At 34.9% G+C, this 24,184-nt stretch overlaps 1 protein-coding gene across 1 annotated transcript in view; it reads right to left on the bottom strand.

Moving 5' to 3' along the window:
- Cdh2 (cadherin 2) overlaps positions 1–24,184 on the bottom strand; it is a 207,993-nt gene that overhangs the window by 57,209 nt on the left and 126,600 nt on the right. Inside the window, exon 3 of the mRNA XM_077792266.1 lies at positions 972–1,198. Within this exon, the coding sequence (XP_077648392.1) occupies positions 972–1,198 (227 nt within the window). The remainder of the gene's footprint in view (positions 1–971; positions 1,199–24,184) is intronic.

Below are 24,184 nucleotides of genomic sequence, written 5' to 3'. Positions count from 1 at the left end.
ATGACATGATTCCCTTTAATAGTTAATTGATTAATTAAAATTTCACATAATGAAACCTCAACAAATATCACAAGAAAAAAATGACATTTTTCTTACATATATTCATTCTCATTTGATTATGGTTGTGTATATCACATTTACGATTAAATACAAGAACTGATTGTGTGTATTCTTGTCTCTCACAGTACAATAAATGTGCAAAATGTAATAGTCACAGTTCATCAAACCATGAACTTTAGAATATATGGGTGTGCTCCCTCAGTAACTGTTTTGAATTAAATCAAAGAACTAGAATAGTCTGAAAATAATATTATCATAACTTCACTAAAGAATTTATTGTATCTTGTTCAAAGTACTTAATATAGTGACTTATACAAAGTAAGTGCTCAATAAATGTTTCTGAACTGAATTGAACAGGACTCTCTTGGAAATGTACCTCGTTTATTTTATGTGGGCTCACAGCAGCTTCCACCAGAGGGAGTATATCATTCCTAAAAGTCATATCAGTAGTATAAATAATTCACACTCCCAATTTGATTATTAAGGGACAAAACAGATCCTAACAACTCATTGCCAGAAATGCCTTTCTGTTACTACTGTAAATCTGTATTTCCCATCTAATAAATTTGACTGATGATGACATGCAAAGAATTGTTTATTTTGTGGTTATACTTAACAGCTTATAAAGCTTCTAAAAAATATAAAACAAACTACTTCTAATTTTAATTAAATTATAATCTCAAAGTATAAACAAATCTTTCAAATATAATTTCTGGTCACTTAAAATATACTTGTCTAAGTATTTTAAAAGATTAAAAATACTGGTAAAGTAACTGCAGTTGATAAAAAAAAATTCAAATATTGGCCAGATAGATATTTCATGTGATATGAAGCAAAATGTGTACGCACACACACACTTTTTTTTTACTGTATTAATTTTTGTTTTGTAGACATCAGCTCCAATATTATACCTTTGCTGACTCCTCGGTTAAGGTTGGCTTGAGACTCAGTTTGACTGCCACTTGCCACTTCTCTTGGGTCTCCTTGTCTTGGGCATATATCAGGAATTTAGCGTGCTCAGAAGAGAGTGGAAAGCTTCTCACGGCATAGACCATGCCATCCTCATCCACCTTGAAATCTGCAGGCTCGCTGCTTTCGTACTGTACCTTTCTTTTTCCATTGCAGTTGCTAAACTTCACTGTAAAAGACAGAAAATATACCTCTAACTACACAACAAATACAAAGACAACTGATACTTAAATCTATGTTAGTTTAGATGATAAAATGCAGTAGCATGAAACACAAGTTTTAGTTTTACATGATTAGCGGCATTTTAATTTCATAGAATGCAGTTGGGCCCTCCACATCTGTAGGTTCTGCATCCCAGATTCAACCAACCTCAAGTGCAGGTTGAAAGTATTCCAAAAAAAAAAAAAAAAAAAATTATATCTTTGCTGATGTACGGAACACATGCAAACTTTTTTCTTGTCATTGTTCCCTATAGAAGATGATAAACTACTAACAGGACATGTACATTGTATGAGGTATTATAAGAAATCTAGACGATTTAAAATATGTGGGGGGAGGCGCATAGGTTATATGAAGTTTCTACGCTATTTTATGCCTGGGACTTGAGTATCCCTGGAATTTTCATCTGTTGCGGTCCTGGGATGAATCCCCTACAGATACCAAGAGATGACTGTTTCACAGTAGTTTGGGGTTGTGGCTGGGCATCTCTCATTTTAAAGCCTGCCCCTCCTCTCCACAGTCCCCTGGGTACCCACCTTCAGCTACACCTGCTGTTCACCCTGATGCATTTCAAGGAAGTTGCCTCCCACTCCTAATCTCATTGTCACAGAAAGTAGAACAAACCCCATGCTTTCCATCTTCATGTAGCTATCTTGGCTCTACTACCAGTTTCACAACCATGCCTGACATTCACTGATAGAGCCTATAAAGACAAATTTCCTTAGTTATCTTGGATATTCTGTATATTTCCTTGCAGATCATCTTAATGCATAATTTTTGAACAAATGTTTAAAGAAAGAAATAATACTGCTATGTTTCTTTTTCTTTATTGATGTTGAATGTGCTCTGTGCTCTAGAAGTACAAGACTTCATGGTTATTGAAAGGTGAATAATTAGCAATTTCTATCCTTCCTGGTACTTGGAATAGTTCAGTTAAGCAGCAATTTTATAAAATTTCCCCAAACATGAAAATAAAAACATGAATAATTAGCAATTTCTATCCTTCCTGGTACTTGGAATAGTTCAGTTAAGCAGCAATTTTATAAAATTTCCCCAAACATGAAAATAAAAATGTCCTCAAAGTAAATTTTAAAACTAAAAAAAAAGTATGCCTTAAGAATAGAAGGATTAAAAAGATTTCAAGATCTTAATTATCTCAATCTCAAGTGTAATGACTTAAGATTGAAGAAAATCAATGATTTTTAAAATGGAATGTCAATCCACTGATGTCTCAACAAATAACAAAAGTTAAACTGTTTTTATGAATGAAGAATTGGATATATTCAAGACAAAATAAAATAATAAAAACAAAAATATTCTCTAAGAAAGATTATTTCCCTTGCAGTCCTTAATTGTTCTTTTTGAAGAAAAATTCTATGGGATTAGCAGGTAAAAGCATCAAAGAAAAAGCAATTTTTCGATTCCATAAATGACTGATGCTGTATTCTGACCCCAATTACATAGGATATGCTTTGGAAAGCAATCAACAGGTACATATTACAAACCATAATCACATGCATTTCACGTTCCTCATGATCTAAGAAAAAATTTTACAAACTGCCCCTACCCCTATACAAACTGATAACAGTTCTTTTATTTTCATTAATATAAATTCACTGTAATGTACATAAAACCATAACCAAATAACATGGATACTTATTTCCCTTCGTAACCATAAAATTCTTGATAGAAGTAATAAAATACTTTAACTATTGAATATACTATTTTCCACATAATGCCACACATATCATCCTTCTTCACACTGATCATTTCAAAATGAAAATAAAATAATATTTCAAACTAAATTATGTTAAACCAAAAGGTTTATCTTTAGAGTGGAAGTATCCTAATTGATATCGAATTTTTCCATGCCATGTGATTTATTTTTTTTTTAAAAGGAAGGGATATTTTCTAGGAAACAAGGACATTTACTGCTTATCTTTTATTAAAGACAACCAAATAAAAACTGAAATTGTTTTTTTTTTTGGAACCTTGCTGAGAAGTCAAAATGAAAGACTTTTTACCATCTTTTAGTATAATCTCTACCTTTCGAATATTACCAAAGAATCTTAGGCTAGATCTGAACGATTTTATACTCTTTCACATTTTCACTTTAAATTTTGCCACTCTGGCATTAACCTCACCTACACACACCTGGGTTGCTGTCCTGGCCTTCTGGTGGTCTCCCAGATCCAAGTCCTGGTACCCACTGCTAGACTCGACCTCTGCTGTGATTTTCTCCTCCTGGCTTAGAATCCGTAATATTGCGTATGAAGTCTTTAGGCTACTGGGCAATGCTTTTTGAATGCTCTTTCACTTCCTGATCATTCTGCCTTCATCTTACTTACATCAATTTCTAACACATAATCTGCAGCAGATTCCATTGTCATCCCCTACCTCACTGCTACCCACATCCCACACTCATCAACTTGTGGGTGACACTTCCCATTTTTCCACACCACAGTCCTAGAGCCAGGCCATCATTCCAGGGGAGGAGTCCCCCAAGATGTCCTTCAGAAGATGCCAGCATATTCCCTGACTTAGGAGTGCCATGAATACTCCATTTTAATTATTTTTTGCACTTCTTGTCCATTCAAACACATTAACTTTTATATTATAATAATTATTAACAATAATGCTTCTTTATTAAAGGTTTCTTTTGACTAGAATGGCAGACTGTAGACTCATTCTGGTTTCTTGACAGTGGTTCTTTTGTTTACTAGGACACCTAATGGTGATAGGGACGACATTAATTCTCCTTCAATAATCCATTAAAATCTTACAACTTTTCAAAAAACTAGAATCAGATTGGAAACTTAATGTGTGATAGCAACATTTAGTGAGGAAAACAACACAGGTCCTTCAAATAATCCGAATTTGTATTTATTTGCTGATAGTGCAAGAAATTGAACGAGTATTTGCTGAATTCTAGGTACTGCGCAGCACACTTAAAATCAGGTTATTGCACTTTTACCTTGACAGCCTCCTGAAGTGGAAATCACTATTTGTTCTACAGATGAAGAAGGAAAACTTGGGCAGCCATTTGTGCCCATGGCTCTTCCACTTCTAGTCATTTCCTTAAGAAACTGCCAAAGAATTTAAAATCATAACTCTTGAGTATTGAAATCTAAGGCTTTAAAAAATAAAAATTAAAAAAATGACAGAGGCCTGATAAATGCTTGTGAGAAAAATAATGCTAAATTTAGACTTTAGGGAGCACCATGGTAAATAGTGCATGAAAAGTAATTAAATTGGAATATATCCTAAGTGTCCTATAGAGGGCAGTAGCTGAAGCCCCTTCAGGTGGAGTGAGAATGTGAGCAGACAGAAAAGGAGAGCTAACTCTTGGTTACTAAGGGTGTCTGTTCTTTTGATTCAGCACTAGTTAACTCTTTGGATTCAGGTGTCAGTGCTTCAGAGAATGTGTAGTTATCTTTGCATCACTGTGAACAAAATATATGAGAAGAGCAACTCATATATCTTGTCATAAGCCAAAGCTTATGGTTTTGGAGGATTCAGTATATGGCGGAAGGTCATGGTGTAGGGAAGGCTGCTTAGCTTCTGGCAGCCAGGCCACAGACAGAGGAAGCAGTCAAGGACAGATAAAGCCCAATGTCATGCCCTAAGTGACTCCAAGTAGGTCCTACCTCCCAGTGGTCCATTCATCTGTCAATGGATTAATCCACTTGTTGGATTAATCCTTGCTACATTGGAGATCATGCTTCCAACATAATGAATTTGGGAAGAGAGTCCAGAGTAAGGGAAAGAGGAGGACTTTGGGGGGGGGGGAAATGCACTTTCAGAGCAGGGGAAAAAATGACTTTTTTTTTTTTTTTTAAACAAAGGTCCCTAGACATCCTATGAATGAGCAATGGTTGACCCTAGAGAGCCTGACACTGGAGAAGCATTTTGGAGGAAATTGTATAAAGGTCAGTTAATTAAAGTTAATTAGATGTTTCACATTGTCTCTATCTAACCTATACCAAGTATGGATTGGTTTAATATATCTGTTATTAAATTTTTCTGAGTTCTAAAAAAATGTTAATTTTCATTTGATCTAATATTAAAATAAGCAAAGTTTTGGGGTATTATTCAAGCTTGAAGAAGTATATTGCATTATATAATTCCCTTTGCACATTCAGCCAGTACAAAGAATTAATACTTAAAATTAAAATTAGTCAACTTTCAATTGAGAAAGTTCCCATAGGTGAGATATTACTCTTGACTTCATCCCAAGGTTGGGAAGTATTCCATTTCCAGTGCCTGGCTCAGTTACCTGCTTCATCAGTGTTAGTGATGTATTATTATTTTCAAGCTATGCAAACTAGAATGATAATTCCAACAGGAAAATGTAAATTCCATTATTATCTACTGGCTAATATTTATTGTCTGTTGTCATGTTCATCTATGATCTAGATGTAGCTAGGAATATTTTCTCAAATTTGCCAAGATTTACCTCTGCTCTAGGACCATGCTCTGAAACATACACAAGAGGATTTCCTTTCTTTATTCTTCTTTTTTTGGGGGGGTGGGGTGGGGTGGTGGGAATTGAATTCTGGGGCACTCGACCACTGAGCCCTATTTTGTATTTTATTCAGAGACTGGGTCTCACTGAATTGCTTAGCACCTACTTGTGATCCTCCTGCCTCAGCTTCCCAAACTGGTAGGTGCACCATTGCACCTGGCAAGACGATTTTCTTTTTAACAGAAACTTAAAAGTTAATAGGGGGAAAAAAAAGGAGGGAAAACTGCTAAATTACAGAATCTTGATCACACCAGTAATATATATTCATAATTCATAAATTAAATTTAGTGTATAGCCTTTCAAAGATGTTTTTATGATAAAAATATTAAGTGAAGATGGACTAAAGCCATTTTGAAAGGGGGAGAGATATAGGCAAGAGACATGTTTAATAATTAAAAATGAAATTCAAAATTGAAATTTGAAGATGAAGAAAGTAAGGCAAACATCATGAGTCTTTGGCTCTTCTAGAAAGAAATATATAATTTGCTGGAGTCAACTTGTTTCTGTTATTAAAAGTACCTTCTTCATAGATATGACGGAAAAAAAACGTGAACAATATATTCCACTTTCTTTTTTCCAAACACAAAAGTTTTATCATTTTTTTAAAATATGGGGGCACAGACAAATTTATCTTAGATTGCAATTAAATTAAAATTCAGCCTTAGAAGTGACACTATTCTGTATGATCCAATCATGGTGAAACCATAACATCATGTTTTTAGCAAAAACCACTGAACTGTACAACACCTAATGGACCTTATTGTCAACTGTGGACGTGCAGTAATGTATCATTGGTTTATCAGTTGTAACAAATGCACCACATTGTGCAAGATGTTAATAACATGGGAAGGAACCTGTGGGGAGGGAGGAAAACACATGAAAGTCTATAACTTTGCATCAGTTTTTCTGTAAACATGAAGTGATCTAAAAACTGAAATTATTTAAAACAATGCTTTCCTTGCAAAGGATGTCCTAACTTGCTATTATTATTAGATTTTTGAAAGGAATGGATAGTTGTCAATACCCTCAGTCTCTCTCAATCTGATTTCAGCGAATCACCTCAAGCTGTTATTGGCTGGACAATGCAATCTGATCAACAATTTATGTAGGTATCCTATGTATGGAGATAAGGAATTTGACTTAAAATCTTTCCCCTGACAGAACCATCTTCCTTACATTATAACATTAATTTTGCTTAAGTGTTCAAATATGGCACAGGAAAAACTCCAGAGTTTTGTAACATGGGAGCAAAGGAAATGCATTTCCTGGGACAACTGAAAGAACAAGCTTGGCTAACAGAATTAATCAAATTTAAAATAAGTCTACACACAATTAAATGTTTGTAGCTAAGGACACTATAATATTAAGCAAGAAATTTTTATTACACTATTACATAGTTTACATGCATAATATGCAGTTACTGTGCTCTTGCCTGCATAAAACTTTGTTAACATGATTAACACTAAATTAAACACCAGGGAAATAATTATTTTAAAGTACCTTTTTACTCTTAAAGCAATACCTCAAATTAATGTTAACCATAAAGCCATAATATCCTTATAAAGTGTTAACAGGAAACCACAGATCTTATGTATTAAATGTATTAGCAGTTAATAGCACTACATAAACCATACGAATGAAAATGTGAAAAATACTCACATATGGTTTCTAATTTTTGCTCAAGTAAAACATACCAAATTTAGAAACAATTAGAATATAGTAAAGGATTTTCATCCCTAAATATGCCATTGACTTTTAAAAAAAATTTTTTTTACCTTAATTGCTATTTTTGAAGGCATTGGGAAAATAAAAATAGATTCACGAGGTTAGCAGAACTTCCCCTTCCATAGGCACAGAGCAATAATTATTAATGAACTAGATATCTGTTGAAAACACAGGAGGGAAGAAGTGTGGAAGAAGCTGTCTTCACTGTATTTTTAATGCTTTTTTACATGTTGATTCTAATGGAGAATGGCTATCAAGTGATGTTAAAAAATCTGCTTTAGATTTTCCTTTGACAATCTAGGCTCTTCCCAAGTTTCCATTTGAAAAACATCCTCCCACCCTCCACCAAAAAAAAAAAAAAAAAAAAAATTGTTGCTATTCCAGGGACTCCCACATCCTTTTCACACATGCACAATGGGTTAAACCTGGAGACATTTTGGAAATGCCTAGAAGGAACTTGATGAAAAAAGTCATTACATTTCCCTTATAACATATAATTATAAGAAAAATGAAATATGGAGTTTTAGGGCATATGTGAACTATTTAATATGTATAAAACTTCCAACTAAACTATTTAAAAAATCTTTAATAAGACATTTGAGCTTGCGTTTGTGAAATATCATTTTTGTAACAAGTTTTTTTTTTTTTGCAACATCAGATTCTTGATAATTGCCATTAATGAAAGCTTTATTCACAAAAGTTGATGTCAGCAAAGGGCAATATAATATCTATCACTTTTTCTTGAAAGGATAGAAATGTTCCATGAGGGATAATGTATAAGTCTCATATTTCTTCTTTTTCCCGCATTGACAAATGTAATGTTGAAATTCCTCACGGAAATATAAATGACTTTCAAAACTTTTCCCAATAAGTGTTTCAGAACATTGAGTGAAATGTTACCTCAAGTCTTTGCAGTATTGCTAATAGTCTTAATATTATTTTTCTTTAGGATTTGAGATATAACACCACCCAAGTATCACAATGAATCATTTTTATCCTTTTTCAAAAGCAGAATTTTTTTCTTCAAATCCATAAGCTCTGTGCACGTAATATTTTTGACAGGGCTTTGCAGTTTTCAATTAAGTTCATTCAGGTGCTCTAAAAAAGTCAGGTATGTTAGCAATTTCTTCAAGTGAATAACTCACCTTTAACAAATCTGTAGTAAGCAACAGTCAAACATGCTCAAAATCCATTTTTCTATTAGCTGATAAACTCTTGGGGAAAAAAGTATCTTTTGGACACTTTTTTGTGTACCTTGGTATATAACAGTAAATATGGCATGCTAATCCTTTATCTTTGCACAAAGCTGTAGCCATTTATTTATTCATATTCTCATACCAATTTTTGTGGGATTAAAATTTATGAGCAATCTTTCATATATAGGAGATTGCATGTGAATAAAACTTTCAGATTAAACTCTTGATGTTTACACCTTCATGCCATTTATAACCTGTTTACACCAGGGCCAGAGCATCAGCCTCATGTAACATCTGCTCAATATCTTGTTTCAAAGTATTCATTTACTTCCTTGCATTTCTTTTTCAGAATAAATAATGATGTTCAAAGATTCCCTCCAGTGCTATTGTATTTGCTAATGCCTTAAAGTCCTTGATATGCAATGACAACATTTTTGATTTAATAATTCTTTTGATTATTGCGATCACTATGAGGCCATCACTGCCTGTCTTGAAAGTATTCTGCACAAATGATTCTTTCAATATTTCTTCTGCTTCACTGGTTCCCAGTGTACCACCAATGAGGCATACTGAGGCTGGTAAAATAAGAAGTTCTGGAAATGCTGGAGGCAAGTCGTAAGTGTGAGACTGTGTAAATGACTTTTAAAGCTTGATCATATAGTGCCGTACTTGGTCTCAAAAAGGTTCTTTCCTACTTTCTGCTAAAGAGAGTCCAGAATTACTTCTACCTAAGATGGTTGTTAGCAGGTATGATGGTCGCAAAATTTGTCATGCAAGTAGCTTCATTTGCTTATTTTAGCGTACAAATTAAATGTTCACCCCATGTAAGAGAGTAAATATAAGAGTACATGTTTTTCAGTTTCAGAGAATTATTATAATATTACCAAGTTAGTATCATCATTTGGGGGATGAGTTCGAGGGACTCTAAAGTCACTTCAGCAGTCATTCTAGATGTATCCATTGTGTTGACAATGTAAACATATGTAAAAGTGAAAACTAAGGACAAAATAGATTGCAGGCAGGAATAATTTATATAAACATAAGATATATAAGATGTAAATGTATTCAAGAGCATCTGCATTCTAAAATACTTTCAAGCACATGAAAAGTTTGAAATTTAAACATTACAGTAAAACTAGGGAAAAAACAGTAATTTTAACTTAATAATTGATAACTTAAAATATTTAAAATATAGTCATTTTTAATATTTCTGAACAACTAAAAATATTTTTAAACAAGTAATTCTGGAACTTTCAGTTTTCTGTAGCAATTTAACCAACTTTATGTCCACACTAATTTCATTCTAAGGGATTTATAGCTAAATTTTACATAAAAGGAGTATTTTAATTCTATGATGCATAAGCATTGATTATTAATTTCCATTAAAGATAAGATTTCTGATCAACTGTTAACCTTAGAATCCAGCAGGAAGGAAGAAAGAAAATCAAATGAAGAGAGGAAAGAAGAAAAATATGTAGAATAAGAAATAAACAATTGAAATGAACAAAATTAATGATTCTGATATTTGACAAAAACTTTAAATGGTAAAATTAATGAATGTCTTCTATTATATAAAGTGAAAATGTGAGAAAATTAAATTGAAAGCAAATTAAATTGAAAGATTCATAAAATTAATACTTATATAAAAATCTTCATTTACATTTAAACATAATGATACTAAAGTAGCAATCAGATTCCAGGGATTTGGTGTGGAAATGGATAAATTTTGGATCTTGCTCTTGGTGGGGGTGAGTTCTTGGCCAGAGAGATGGCCCAGGGAGATGTCACCTGGGAGCCATTTCCCACAACAGATACAAACTAGCCTTACTCTAGAAAGTAACAGAAAATAACAAAAAAGAAAAAAAAAAGCCAATTGCAAGAAGTTTTCAAAACAGAGACATAAAGAGCATTCAAATATAATTTTAATTGTTTCATTACAAAATATTTAATATTTTTATTTAACAATATTTTTAAATATTTTTATTTTTAAAAAAGTTTGATTTTAGGGGATCAATATTATAGTACCTAATTAGTTTCTTAATCCTTTAGAAGGCTGGATTCTATCAACTCTTAACTCACTAGACTCCACTGATCAATCAAATAAATAGCTTTATCAGAAACTATTTTTGTGTGCAACTTTAAATTTTAGAGAAGTGGTCACATGCAGGTAGGTTCAACCACAGTCTCGAGACATGCTTTTTTTTTTTTTTGATTCTTGCAGCATGTTCAACAAAGTAATTTCATGTTCTTCTGATTCTTTTGCTTCCTATTTGGGGGCAAGAAAGAAACCAAAGACTCTAATTTGCTCAGAAAATGAGACTACAGAAGAGGTAGCCAAAACTTTCTCCACAACTGTCCTTCTACCTTCATTTACCTAACTCTCCTAGTCTAACAGGGTAGAGGCTATCTGGATCAAAATATAACAGTGACCTGAAACAGCTAAGAAATCTTGGTATTGACCTTTGAAAATGGAAGTGGATGAGGAAAGTAGGTGCAATTCAGAGAGCCTTCCCAGGACACAAGATGGATGGCATTAACAGGAAGAGTATGTATGCCAGGGCCTTTTTAGAACACCCGCAGCCTGAGAGGGCTACCCTTCTGGACCACCCGAGAGATCACTCTTTTTACTTCAGAATTGTTCTCTCTCAGCACAGGGAACTGACCCACTAACAGCCCGAAAGGCAGTACTCTCTCTAGACACAGAATGTGAGTCATTTATGTTTTTCATCTTATTCTAAAATTTTTAAAAAATTAAAAACAAAAAACAAAACAACAAGTATCAGTAAGCAAGTATCATTAGCACACCTGTACATCATTCATGGCATTCCTGGTGGGATATGCTGATCTGTTTTCCTCTACTGCTGGAATAATAATAAGCCTTATTTAGACAACAGTAATGCTCAGCAATTTCTTTTGGTTTTTCTCCTCCTCCTAGACATTCAGAGAAATCACACTTATTTCAGCCTTTAAAATTAGGCAAGACAATGGGGCTAATAAAATCTGGGGGGGTGAAGTGATGTATCTCTCTTCCTGGTTGAATCGTTTCAGAGTTCCTGCCCTCTTCCCTTGCTGTGGTAGTCATCATAGAACATGCTAGATGGAGGTTACACAAGAGCAAACCTGGGGATGAGTGAGCCACCCCATGGAGAAAACCCCTGAGAGCCACATGACCCACCAACTCACCAGCGACTCTGCATGAAGGATGACTTAGGCATGAGTTAGGCACAGAAAACATGGTAACTCAGTGCAGCCCATGCTAGCCCATCATGTCTGATAAGGCCTCCACTTGAGTCACCTTAAGGAGTCAGTGCAGGGAAATTAGAATGGAATGTCTATAAAAGTTGATTAAATCAAATTTATTGTTGGTGAAATTCACAAGAACAAACATTTTTATTTCTAAAAGTTTTGACACTTCTCTCCCAAGGGGAAAAAAAAAGTTTTATTGTAACATTGTAAAAATGTTATGAAATCTGGTAGAGGAGGTATTTTTTTCCCTTTCTAAGGAAAGTCATGTAATATTAAACTAACATCTGTGTACAAGCTGCCACGAGTAAAAGAAAGGAATGAAGTTGTATGATGTTCTTCTTGGATATGAAAATGAAAAAAAAATCAACACAGCAGTAGGGACAATAGAGAAGAATGATTATGACCTCAAAAATATGAAATTTAGATTTTCAAAAGCCTAATAATGCTATCAATACAATTTTATATATTTAACTATTGGAAAAGCAGTAGAATTAGGATTAGGATCAGGATTAGTTATTAGTATCCTAATAACTCAATATTTAAGCAGTTCTTCACTTCATTGATATTCTTCCTTTAGGCATTTTTATGCCATACAATGCAATGAAAACCCTATCTTTTGATACAATCCAGCTACAAATATATAAAATTATCAGTGTTCAGGCAGAATTATTTTCTCTCCTTTTCTTCACTTCTTCTTCTTCTCTCTTTTTTTTTATTTTGGTAAAATGTGCCATTAACAAATTACACTGAATATCACTACCTCTAATTAAATTATGATCACAGAATACAGGTGGCCGACTTTCCCTTGCCCCAACCGAATGGCTATCAGTCACTGAAATTTGAGGCAATTTAGCTAGCTCCATATTTCGGTCCACTTACGTCAATACAGAATCCTAATTAACTATGGGTTTTCCTTGACTTTTAAAGAAGAGAAAGTTTTCAATATACATTTTACTGAAAACAAATTTTAAATAATCGAAGTTTCCCAAAATGCCAGTAAGAAAGGGAAGGGGGCAAGTAAAATTAACCTGTCTCAACTGAGTTCAACAATGCGGCCTCAAAATGCTCAAAATGCACTACAGATACCTTAAGGGTACAAAAGGATGTTACCTGTTTCTTGAAAAAAAAGAAAGAGGTACAAGGAACATACTGTTCATTAAGCAAATTGGTCCTACTGGGATGATATGATATTGCATTAACTGAAATTAAAGTCCAATGAATTATTAAACTATTATATACAAAGTCATTTCCTAGTAATAGTTTTAAAAGTATAAGACTTTATTCTAAACCCAACAATTTAAGAAATGTTTATTCCTTTACTTGCTAGTAGCAGAAAAAGATCATGATCAAATATGAATAGCAATGTATATATAATGATCTCCTTTTTTTTTTTTTCCTGCCAATCCACCAAACGGATGCATCACTAAGTGCTGGGAAGTACTTCCTAAGCAGCCAAGTTGGACTTTTAATAGAAAACAAACTATAAACATTTAATCAAAGCAACACAAACTCTGTTATTTCTAAAGGCTGCCTACACTTTCTAACATTAGCAACATGATGTGTATTAAGTATTCATATATGAAGAATTCCATTAAAAATTCAGCAATGTTACTATTCTTTTATAAAGGCAATGAAGTTATTTGAAATAATTTTATAAAATCCCTAAAGTACGAATAAAAATCAATACATTCTCATGTACATTCATTAATGCAAGAATACTAATAATAGATTAGTATTTAGGAAACATCATCATATAACTTGGAAATAGCATTATATAACTTGAAAAACTCAGTATATCATTTTGTGATTGTCTCTAAATTCACTATTTTCCAACCTTTTTTCTTTTTCTTTTTCTTTCTTTTTTTTTTTTTTTTTTTTTTTGGTACTAGTGATTGAATGCAGGGTACCTTACCAATATTCCAACTTTTTTTTGTTTTTGGGAATTGAACTCAGAGGCACTCGACCACTGAGCCACATCTCCAGCCCTATTTTATGTTTTATTCAGAGACAGGGTCTCACTGAGTTGTTTGGCGCTTTGCTTTTGCTGAGGCTGGCTTTGAACTTGTGACCCTCCTGCCTCAGCCTCCAAGCTGCTGGTATTACAGGTGTGCGTCACCACTCCCAGATGTTTTCCAACTTTTTGAAGAATTACTGCATGAACCCAAGAAAGCAGTTCTAGTAGCAAAAGATAGTGTTCCAGTAACTTAAAGAGATAGTATTTCTGAGCTCCAGTTCAACTCATTCCAGTTTATGAAATATGAGATGTCAAGAGCTTTGTAATGTTGTGAACAACCAATAAAAAAAAAAAAAGAAATAAGATGGCTGAGGTCTAAATCCTAGCTTTGCCACCTGTATGACCTTGGAATAAGTCATTTAACAACTTCTAGACTTTAATGCTTTTTAACTAAAACATTCAGAAATTAAAAAAGTAAATAAATAAACAATGGGACAATGAGTGAAAGAAAACCACATATGAACACACCTAAGCAGTAATGAATAATAAAAGAACTATTAAAAGTGATTTTTAAAAAAAAAAAAAATCGAAAACTAAAGATCTAAAGACTTTCTGATAGCATGGCATGACAGAGTGGGTCTAAAAACAAGGGCAGTAATCCCCACAGCACATTTTAAGAAATGGATAATATTTTTAGTGCATTACCATAATAGCAATAAAGGAAAATTTAAGGATTTTACACACACACATAAATGCTTCACATGGGTAATGCTCTTTGTAAATGCCAGTTAGTTATATTTAGATGTAATACTTTATGCTTACTAAATTTTTATTATGGTATCCTATAATTGCAGAGATGTCAAAATGTTATCACTGGCTTATGGAGAAAAAAAAAAAAAGGTGTGTGTGGAGGAAGCAAGCACCAAAAACTCCCCTTCAAAAGTATTCCCTCCTTCTGTCACTGCCAGAAAGAAACATCTACCTCTGAGAATACACCAACTCAGCAGTTTCAATAGCTGCTGTTTCAAAAATCTGCTGCTTCAACTGATAATAATAAGCCTTAGCCTCATTAATGGGGTGACATTTCCTCCTGGAGATGAGACTGCACTTCTATTTCACCATTCTCATTAATTATATCAAAGTGAATGGGATTAATTGTCACACACTAACATTACAGCCATCTCAAGTATGCTGCAGCTCCACACCATGTGATTTATCTGGAAAACATCTGAGGAGCATGAGTGCTCTGCCTGGGAGAATTAATCCTTTCCCAACTCTCCCCAGATGCCCCTGTGGTACTTAGCTCAGCTTTTAGGGGGTACTTAGGAAGGGTCAAGGTATCTTTACATTTTACAGAGATAAGGATTTCTCACATTTAATTTACCCTGTGTAAATACACAAGCACTTACTAAAGGATTTTTCATGGTGTTAAGACAAGTATTCTGGGCACATGTTATTTGCTTCCAATTTACCATTACCCAATCTGTATGTATTAGCTACAATAAATTGAGTAAAACTAAAATATCCTTATCTTGTCCTGATGAGTAGATAAAATAAGCTGACTAGTCTGAATTGCACCTTTTTTTGCCTAAAAGTCCCACAACACTAATTTAGGATAATAAACTAAAAATCTTTTCTGGTTTAAATATTAAACTAACTTACAGAAGACATTTAACTTGCAGAAATATATAGGTGAAGAAAAGCAACCGCTGGGAATAATTGGTACAGTGACTAAAAAAAACCCCTACACATACACACACCTAAACAGGAATGATGAAAGAATTATTAAGTGTGATTTTTATTGTCTATAAATTCAAGGTATTAAGACTCTCTGATAGTAAGGTATGGCAGAGTGGGTCCCAATGCACAGCAATAATAACAAATTATAAGGGGCATAAAAAAGAAAGAAAGAAACTAACTAGCCATACTTGAGAGCAAAATAAACACCTCTGCAGACCAGAGACGAACCAGTATAAACTGTCAACTGGATAGGAAACAATCAGGGGCACCTGGAAGTTCTGCCTCTGCAGAGCATGAAAGGTACAGGAAGGAGGATACAGCAGCCAGGATGCCTCTGGACTCCAAGGAATAAGGCTGGGGCTGTGGAAGAGGTGGGGTTTGCGCAAGGTAACAAGGGAGAGTTGGAAACTAAAATCTCATTCACAATGAGCTTGAAATTCTCAAATCATTATACATTAAAAAAATCGAGTACTAAGGACAGCCAACAAAATCGACAATGAGCTACAATCTGAATGAAATTAATTCCTGGGTGTACCCTTCTGCAATCTCATGGGTGAGACAAAGCAAGAAGGTTCAGAGGAGAAATGTTTGGGTCATGAGAGCCTTAACACAATCAATCAATTAGCCTCCTGATGGGATTAACTGACTGGCAAATGAAGGCAGGTAGGGTGTGGCTAGAAGAGGTGGGTCACTGGGAATATACCTTTGGGGTATATTTGCATCTGGCCAGTGGACTCTCTCTCTCTGCTTCCTGTTTATCTTGTGAGCTGCTTCCTTCCACCACACTCTTCCGCCATGTTGTTCTGCCTCATCTCAAGCCCCATGAAATGGAGCCAGCTGTCTCTGGACTTAAACACCTGTTCCTATGGTGTTCCTTCTCCAATCCCCTTCAGTGCCTCAAGAATTTAACCCTGGATCTCACTTCACATTCTCCCCCTGAGTAACTGCAACCAGCCCTAAGTTTGCTTTATTTTTTTTTTTTATTTAAATCAGCTACTATCAATAAGAATCTTGAACATGTGTGTTTAAACTTTGATCCTCCTACTGAGATACAGATTCCTACATTCAACTGCCTCCTTGACATCTCCACCTGGATGTATAGAATAGGCAACTCAAACTGAATAGATGGTAAGGCCAACTCCTGATTCAGCCTCCACACCCCCCAACAAAACCAACTGCACAGCTATGGTGGATGGTTTCACCCTTCACACAAATGCTCAGACTCTGAATCTAGGAGTGGGGTTTGATACTTTTCTTATTCCAAATATATTCACTCTATTTGTAAGTTCTGCAGCTCCAGTTTCAAATATAACCACAGCAAGGCCACTTCTCATCACCTGCACAGCTACCACCATCTCATCTTACTGTCAGTCATGATCCCGCCAAGTCACAGGGAGAGCCTCTACCTAGTCCCTTGTTTCCACTCTTCAGGACAGGTGTGGTAGCCTTTAAAAAAATATAAGATGGATCCTGCTCAAATTGTTCCCATCACACACAGAACAAAACCCTTAGCTAAGCCCCTGTCCTGAAAGCCTCATGCTCCTTTCCTCTTCTAGCTCGTTTTCTAGTGATTCTTCCAACAAGCCATATGGTTCCTGCCTCAGGTCCTTGTCTGTGTATCTGAAATATTACACAGTAAATGAGAGGGAAGAGAAAAAGGAGAGGACTCAAGAAAACCTAAGAAAACTATGCAGGAGATGAAATCAGCTGTCCGGGTTAGAAGGATCTTTAGGTTTATTATCTTTTACAGAATTTGTGGCTAAAGTTACCTTTCCTTAATTCTTCCTATCTTATTTCTTTCTGTACTTTACATGACAGGGGTATTCAATGGATGATCAGAGTTGACATTCTTAGCCCAGAGAATGAATAAAAGAAACCCGGGGCCTTCTTTGTATTTATCAGCTAGTTTGACTAGAAATGAGTGATACAAATCACTAAATGCATAGAGGGGTGTGTAGCAAAGTGTGTCCTTTTCTAAAAACTAAGTAAGAGGCAGCAAATAAAAGTGTTGTTATGCCCGTGATCTAGTCATCGGGACAGCAACCATAACATCTGGCCACGGCTGAATTGCCACAGAGCACCCAGAATCTGGGCTATGACTGTGTGCCACACTACCTCTCATGCAACACTGGAATGTGAACAAATTCCAGCCAGCTCCTCAGTAGTAATAAACAGGCAAAAAACAACGGTCTAGTGTTGCGCCATTGTTCACTGATACATGCACTAAACATTCCACAAATTGGGTTTAATAAAAACAGGCCTTAAAAGAAACTCATGGGCTCAGAGACTTGAGCATCAATCACAGCCCTGCTTCAATGAGAACGTGTACATGCCAACACATAACATGAGGAAACAAAGGACAAAGGTAGAGATTTATCCTACTTCCTTAGATCCAACAGCAGTTGTGAATGGCATTCTATCAACATCAGTATACACATGTGAGTTCATCACACAAAAGTGAAGTAATTATCCCCACACCCTGAACAGAATAAGTAATTAACAATCAGTCTCATGACAACTGTTTCTAAGTCAGGAGTTCACAGTTCAGAATGTGAGGAATAAAGTCTCTCATTTGGACATCATCTGCAATGATCCAAGTACACATACCTTTTGTGTGTGTTCATATAATATTTCCCCACTTTTCCATGTAAGAAGACAAAATGTGTGGAATGTGAGTTACCCAGGCACACCGGAAGTAGTGGGTGAAACTTTTGTCCAAATTTTGAGGGGCATTCTGGGGATCACCCACTAAATTTCAAGACCAAGAATGTATTCCATATTTGTTGAACTGCCCACACTCAATGAAAATTACCCAAATGATTCCTAAACTATTATTTAAGGTGAATGTGGAGATGTAGCCTAATCTCCGAAGGGTTTATATTTAGGGTGAAATAACTTCCATAGGTAAGAGTAAAGTAAACGAAATATAACAAATGGGCAAAACCAAAGTAGTTGACAATCAAGCTTAAAGGGAAGAAGAGACTAACAAGATGCAACACAAATGGCTTTTGACACGTCCCAGCAGTGGACAGGTGAAAGATAGCAGCTTCAGCATGAACAGGGGCACATAAGTCAGGCAGTGACAGTCCATTTACAGAGGTATAAGAACTTAGGGAAAAAGAGATGCTGGGTCAGCACAACTGTTCCTCACTCCATGCTTTCCTTAATGGTGAGTACCTAGGAAGTATTTTGTTCTAGGAAGATTTGTTTGGCACAGAGTTTTTAGGACACATTATCTTTGTGGGGGAATTTTTATGGACTACAGAATCTTATGGACAAAGGGAATCTCCAGGTAGACTGAAATCCATTAGACTAAATCAAAAAATGGCAACATATGCACAAAATTTAGATCTAAAAACAGATGCACAAGAATTGGTTCACAGAATTTAAGGGCTCTGTGTGTGTGTGTGTGTGTGTGTAACATACATATCTGACAGCAGGATTAAGAGCAAAAATTTAAGTTCCATTATAGTTTTTGTAGCTTAGCATTACTCTTTTCCCTGATCCCATGGGTTTGACCTATTAATATAAGGAAAACCATTAAGGGCACTTTTTAAACACAGGAATTATTTAAAAATGCACAATATAATATGCAAAATGTGATTATGGAGGAATGAGACTGATTCCACAAATCACACAGAAAAATCAGATTCATTATGTAACAGTCACGCCTTGTGTAAACTAGAGTCCAGCCACCAAGGGCACTAAATATGCACTTTAATTTGGAGTACAGTACAAAAGTAACCTCACTATCTAATGAGATGAATTATTAATAAATGCTAAAAGATAATAAAAAAGTACCCATATAAAGGCCAACTCTAATCTCATGTATTTTACAAATAATCTTCAATAAGCCACTCTCATTTTATACTCAGCTGAACCACATCTTCAACGAGTCTCTTTTAGTATTTTTTAATAAATAGGAAGAAATTGCATTGATAGAGATTTTTATCATTTCATTCCTGTTTAGTGGGAAAAAAAAGTAAACAAGCTGAGTGAAGTACAAGCCAGTATACTTAGTTCTGTTTCTGGTTCCAATGATACTGAATAATCTCTGAACTGCTTTGGATCTTCATTTCTTTAGCCGTAGTAGGAGGAAACCTTGCAAGAGGCCTATTCTGTTAATATCTTTTTGCAGCACCGAAAATCTGCATACCCCATAATCCAAAATTCCATATCCTAGCAAGTCCCTGAGCAAATAGCTCCATTTAAAGCTGGACTTTTGCTTGCTCTGTGGTTGCAGAGCAGGCCTTATAAAGAATACAATGGTTGTTCTGGGACAAAAAGCACATGAGAAAACCTTTACGAATAAAGTTGTTTTAAGTATATTTCACATCCCAGGTAATTATAGACCAAAGGGCAACAGTAGCTGCAGCAATAGAAATCATAGTAATTATTCAATCGTCACTCTTCCTTTCAATAGGTTAAAAAATTACACAGGCATTAATGAACCGCAATTTATAATCTAGGTGCTTTTCTTTTGCTAAAATACGCATGCCATTACCAAATGCAAAAGAAACCCCAGTTATTCTGTTTGAACCACACTATAGACCAATCACATTTTTTTTTGCATGAAATAGATTTCAGTCATGTCAGCACTAATGTACCACGATAGACTCACATCCCTGAAGATCAAATGATACTACCCATATTTCCAGTTCCAAATTCTGTGTCTCAAAGCCTTTAAACATAGTAGATGTCAAACAGAAAAGGTAAAATTCAAACTCCTTTGGAACACACTTATCTAAGAGTTCTTAAGAATTGTTTTAAAAGGAAGACAAAAGCAGACATAACTCTGGAAAATAAAATTATGCTTCTAGACACCTAAGAATACAGTTTATAATTTCCCAGACATTGACCTGTGAGGACACATCCACTATAGGGAAGATACCTGGTGAGAAAACCAGTATGACACTATTTTAAGTTTAAGCTACAAGGGAAAAGATGCTCCTTTGAATTTATGTCACATAACCATCTTATTTTAAGATTGTAGTCATAAACTCAATATTTATTTTTTTTATAAAAGAGCCATTCTATATTTAATTTTCCTATCATAATGGCCATATGTAGACATTCTGTCGCAAGTTTTGGTTTCTAACGAATGACATTCTTTTTGTCAGGTTCAAAGCCATTTTTCTTAACAGCCTGTTTTATATGCACCCACTACCTTTTGATAATTCTTTCATGGACTAGAGTTTAGACTTTAAAACAAGAAACTTTGCAGAATATCTTATTGTTTTTCTAAGTGGTTTCAACTCCCTTGATGTTTGGTGAATTTTTACAAAAATAATGAGGTCAACCTTCATTCTTCACACTTTCAAAGTCACTTCATGCTATGGCAGACCTCTCAGTTCACGACGACTCACTCTTACTCAAGGGTTTTTGACTTCCTCTGAAGAAAATTTTACTAAGCTCAAAGTAGAGACTCAAAAAGGAGAGAAATGTATAACACTGTCTTAATTTTAAACACATTAGCCAACTAAATATAGGTCAATCCCATTTAGAATAAATTAGATTTATAAAAATTAAGACCTCTGAACTAAAATGTAAAGAGATATTAACAGTACTTCTTATTTGTGGGCAGCCTGGCTTTCCACTTCCTCCCATGCACATATATGCTAGGAGCTGTGAGAACTGGGTATAAATGTGCATTCAACAAGCATCTTACACATCAAGGACCTCAGAATATTATCTAAGCATTTCTCTAGCAAATTATGTGAATGAAGATGAGGATCTGCTTAATGGAGATATTACGCCAAGAAATTTAAAAGCTGAAGTTGACATTTCACAACATAATTAAATAGAGTATCACCAACAGCATAAAATTTACCACGAAAACATTTGGTTTATAAAATGTTTGATTTACCAGCAGTTTGCAAGAAAATGTCTGTTATAAAGAAAGGGACAATACAGTTTATGACTAGGTATTGCCACTTACACTTGAAGATGGGTACCTTGTTTTGAAATACAAACATTCGACTCTCTCAACTTACAACTCTAAAGAAGGCAAAAAAAAAAAAAAATCCAACTTTTTAACATTCCTTTCTTAACCAGGCTTTCCTCTCCCCATGCCTTCACAGAATAAATCTGCAGAGGTTTTTTTTTATTTGATTTGATTTTTCCTGTTGTTGTTGTTAAATTCATAAAATCATCGCATTCCTTGTTTAAAATATAAAAATCTATTTTGGACATAAGCCTTCTCATTTTACGCTACTTTGTTTTCCAAGTTAACTAAATCTCAGTATTAGATGGAATGAATGAGGCCTTTTTAATTTTTTTCCTTTCCCACCTGAAAGGAAAACATACAACTCTGCTTGTTTCTTTAGTTTCTCACTGAAGATATACTCATGGCTCCTTAATAAAAACATGCCATCGAGTTTCCATTTCCCATAATTCCTTCTGCTTAGTGAACAAAGTCATAATAGGTATGTCAGAATGAAAACAGGGATAAAGTTCTTTTGAGCTGACGGAAATGCCGATGCAGCTTTTTATAAGTGGAAATACTGACCGTCAGCAAAACGGATTGGGTGGCTCCAACAGAGCCCATATTACATCTGATTCACTGATCCCTTTCAAATTCTTGCCCCCAACCTTGGGCACAACACAAAACCTTCCTGAGCCCTGCCAGTTCTTTTGTCCGTTTGCAAAACAAAATACAATGTAAGAATAAACTTTTAGGGGGGGTGAAACAGCATTTACGTTTGGACAAATCTCTCCCTTTTGGTTATCTTACCCGCCTGTTCTATCTAGTTTCTTCAGCTAGTAACTATCTGTCACTTGTCATTGAGTTATCGAAGTAAGAACATTTATAGTTCTCTTAGATTTCTCTAAAGAAACAATTTGGGTGAAAAGTCAATAATAGATGTGTTTTGTGTATCCATCAGCACTCCAAGTGCTTATAAGATAATTAAAATTGGTAAGAAGTCATTGGTTTTATACCCTAAATGGGGAAATGAATCCAAGATTAATGTCAAAAAAAGTTGTATTCGCTACATGTTAAATACAAAATTTCATAGTTAAAAAATGTACTCTTTGTAAAATGGAAGATACTCCAAATGCAAGCCTTGTATCTCATTCCCCCCCACCATAATTTTGTAAATGGGTACATACAATATTTTTAAAGAGTGCCTTTTCTTTTACTGACATTAACACACTGAAACTTTACCAGGTTATAGGATGGGCTGTTCGTCTGCAAGTAGAACTACTTGTAACAATGGCCTGCAGGATAGCTTGTATCCCCCTTTCACCAATCAATTTTCTGGCTCAGACCATAGGTTAAGTTGTTTAGAACAGCCTAGGAATACTGTGGGAAGCAGTGAGAAAGTTTCAGAAATATTTCAGGCAATACTGAATCTTAGGGCAACTTGCAAAAACTTGGAGACAAGTGTCGAAATGTTTTTGGCCAGAGAAAATGAAAATAGTGTCTTGGAATGATGACCTAAGTTAAAATATGGTCTGAAAGTGTGAATGAAAATATGGAGACTCATAACACACCAGAGAGGTTAGTTAGTGTTTGAACATGAATGAAATATCTGAGCCAGAATCATAGGAACAGAATCTCCATAACGAAGAAAACATACACAAAGAGGTAATGAAGAAAGAATGGAGAGGAATCAGTAACTAGTTGTGGGCATGCAGAATGGTTATAAAAGGCAAGTAAAGCATTCAAAAAGGATTCAGATATTTGGAGTCTAGTTGATTGGTGGAAAGATAAACAGAATTAGGTTAAATTTGATGTGGGGGGGAATAGTTGTATGGAGGATTGCTTTTCAAAACTGCTGATTTAATTAGTATTAATATACATGTGAAATGTGTATATTCTGAATGCTTGACATGAAGCTAGGTAGAGAGGACTCATTAATGATCATAGGCCTTTCTCTACAGGAGCTTTTAACAGTCAGAATATAGAACAGATGCACAAATTATTTGTGTAGTTGAAGTCCCACGAAGGAGGTGAAATCTCTCAGAGAGAAAGTCATGTCTAATGTAACATTTTCCTGCTGAAATTATCTTGTTTAGTTGTCTTACTGACAGAAAACATCTGATAGCCATCTTATATGCAGACTTTGCTTCAAAAAGTATCAAAAGTATACTTATGTCAGCCTTTGATTTGCTTTTTGTCTTTATTGAATTTATTAGTTTCTTTCCTCCCAAGCCTTTGATGATTTGTTCCATCCCTCTGCCTGGTATTCTAATGTGCTATGACCTTTTGGTCAAGTTTAATCTCACCACTAATTTGTAAGGATAATGTTTTTTTCTCCCCAACTTACTAGTTGCAGGGTTAGGCAATTCCCACAAGACTAAAATTTTTAATGCTAGTGTATATTATTGCTATCCCAACATTTGAGCACCTACTGAATGCAAAATACTTTTCAACATTTGTGACTCTTATGAAGACACGGCAATTTCTTGTGAGCTTAAACATCTTTGGATGTATCAATAATAATTGAATGATCCACACTCCATATCTGGAGTTGAACAGACAACAGTGGACTCTGTGTGTCTTCCTTTAGACTTTCAACCTTGTATCCTTCCAGACTGGGTCTAATG

This window comes from Urocitellus parryii, chromosome 13 (assembly GCF_045843805.1).
Source record: "Urocitellus parryii isolate mUroPar1 chromosome 13, mUroPar1.hap1, whole genome shotgun sequence".
NCBI lineage: Eukaryota > Metazoa > Chordata > Mammalia > Rodentia > Sciuridae > Urocitellus > Urocitellus parryii.
This window is presented reverse-complemented; position numbering and strand designations above follow the sequence as displayed.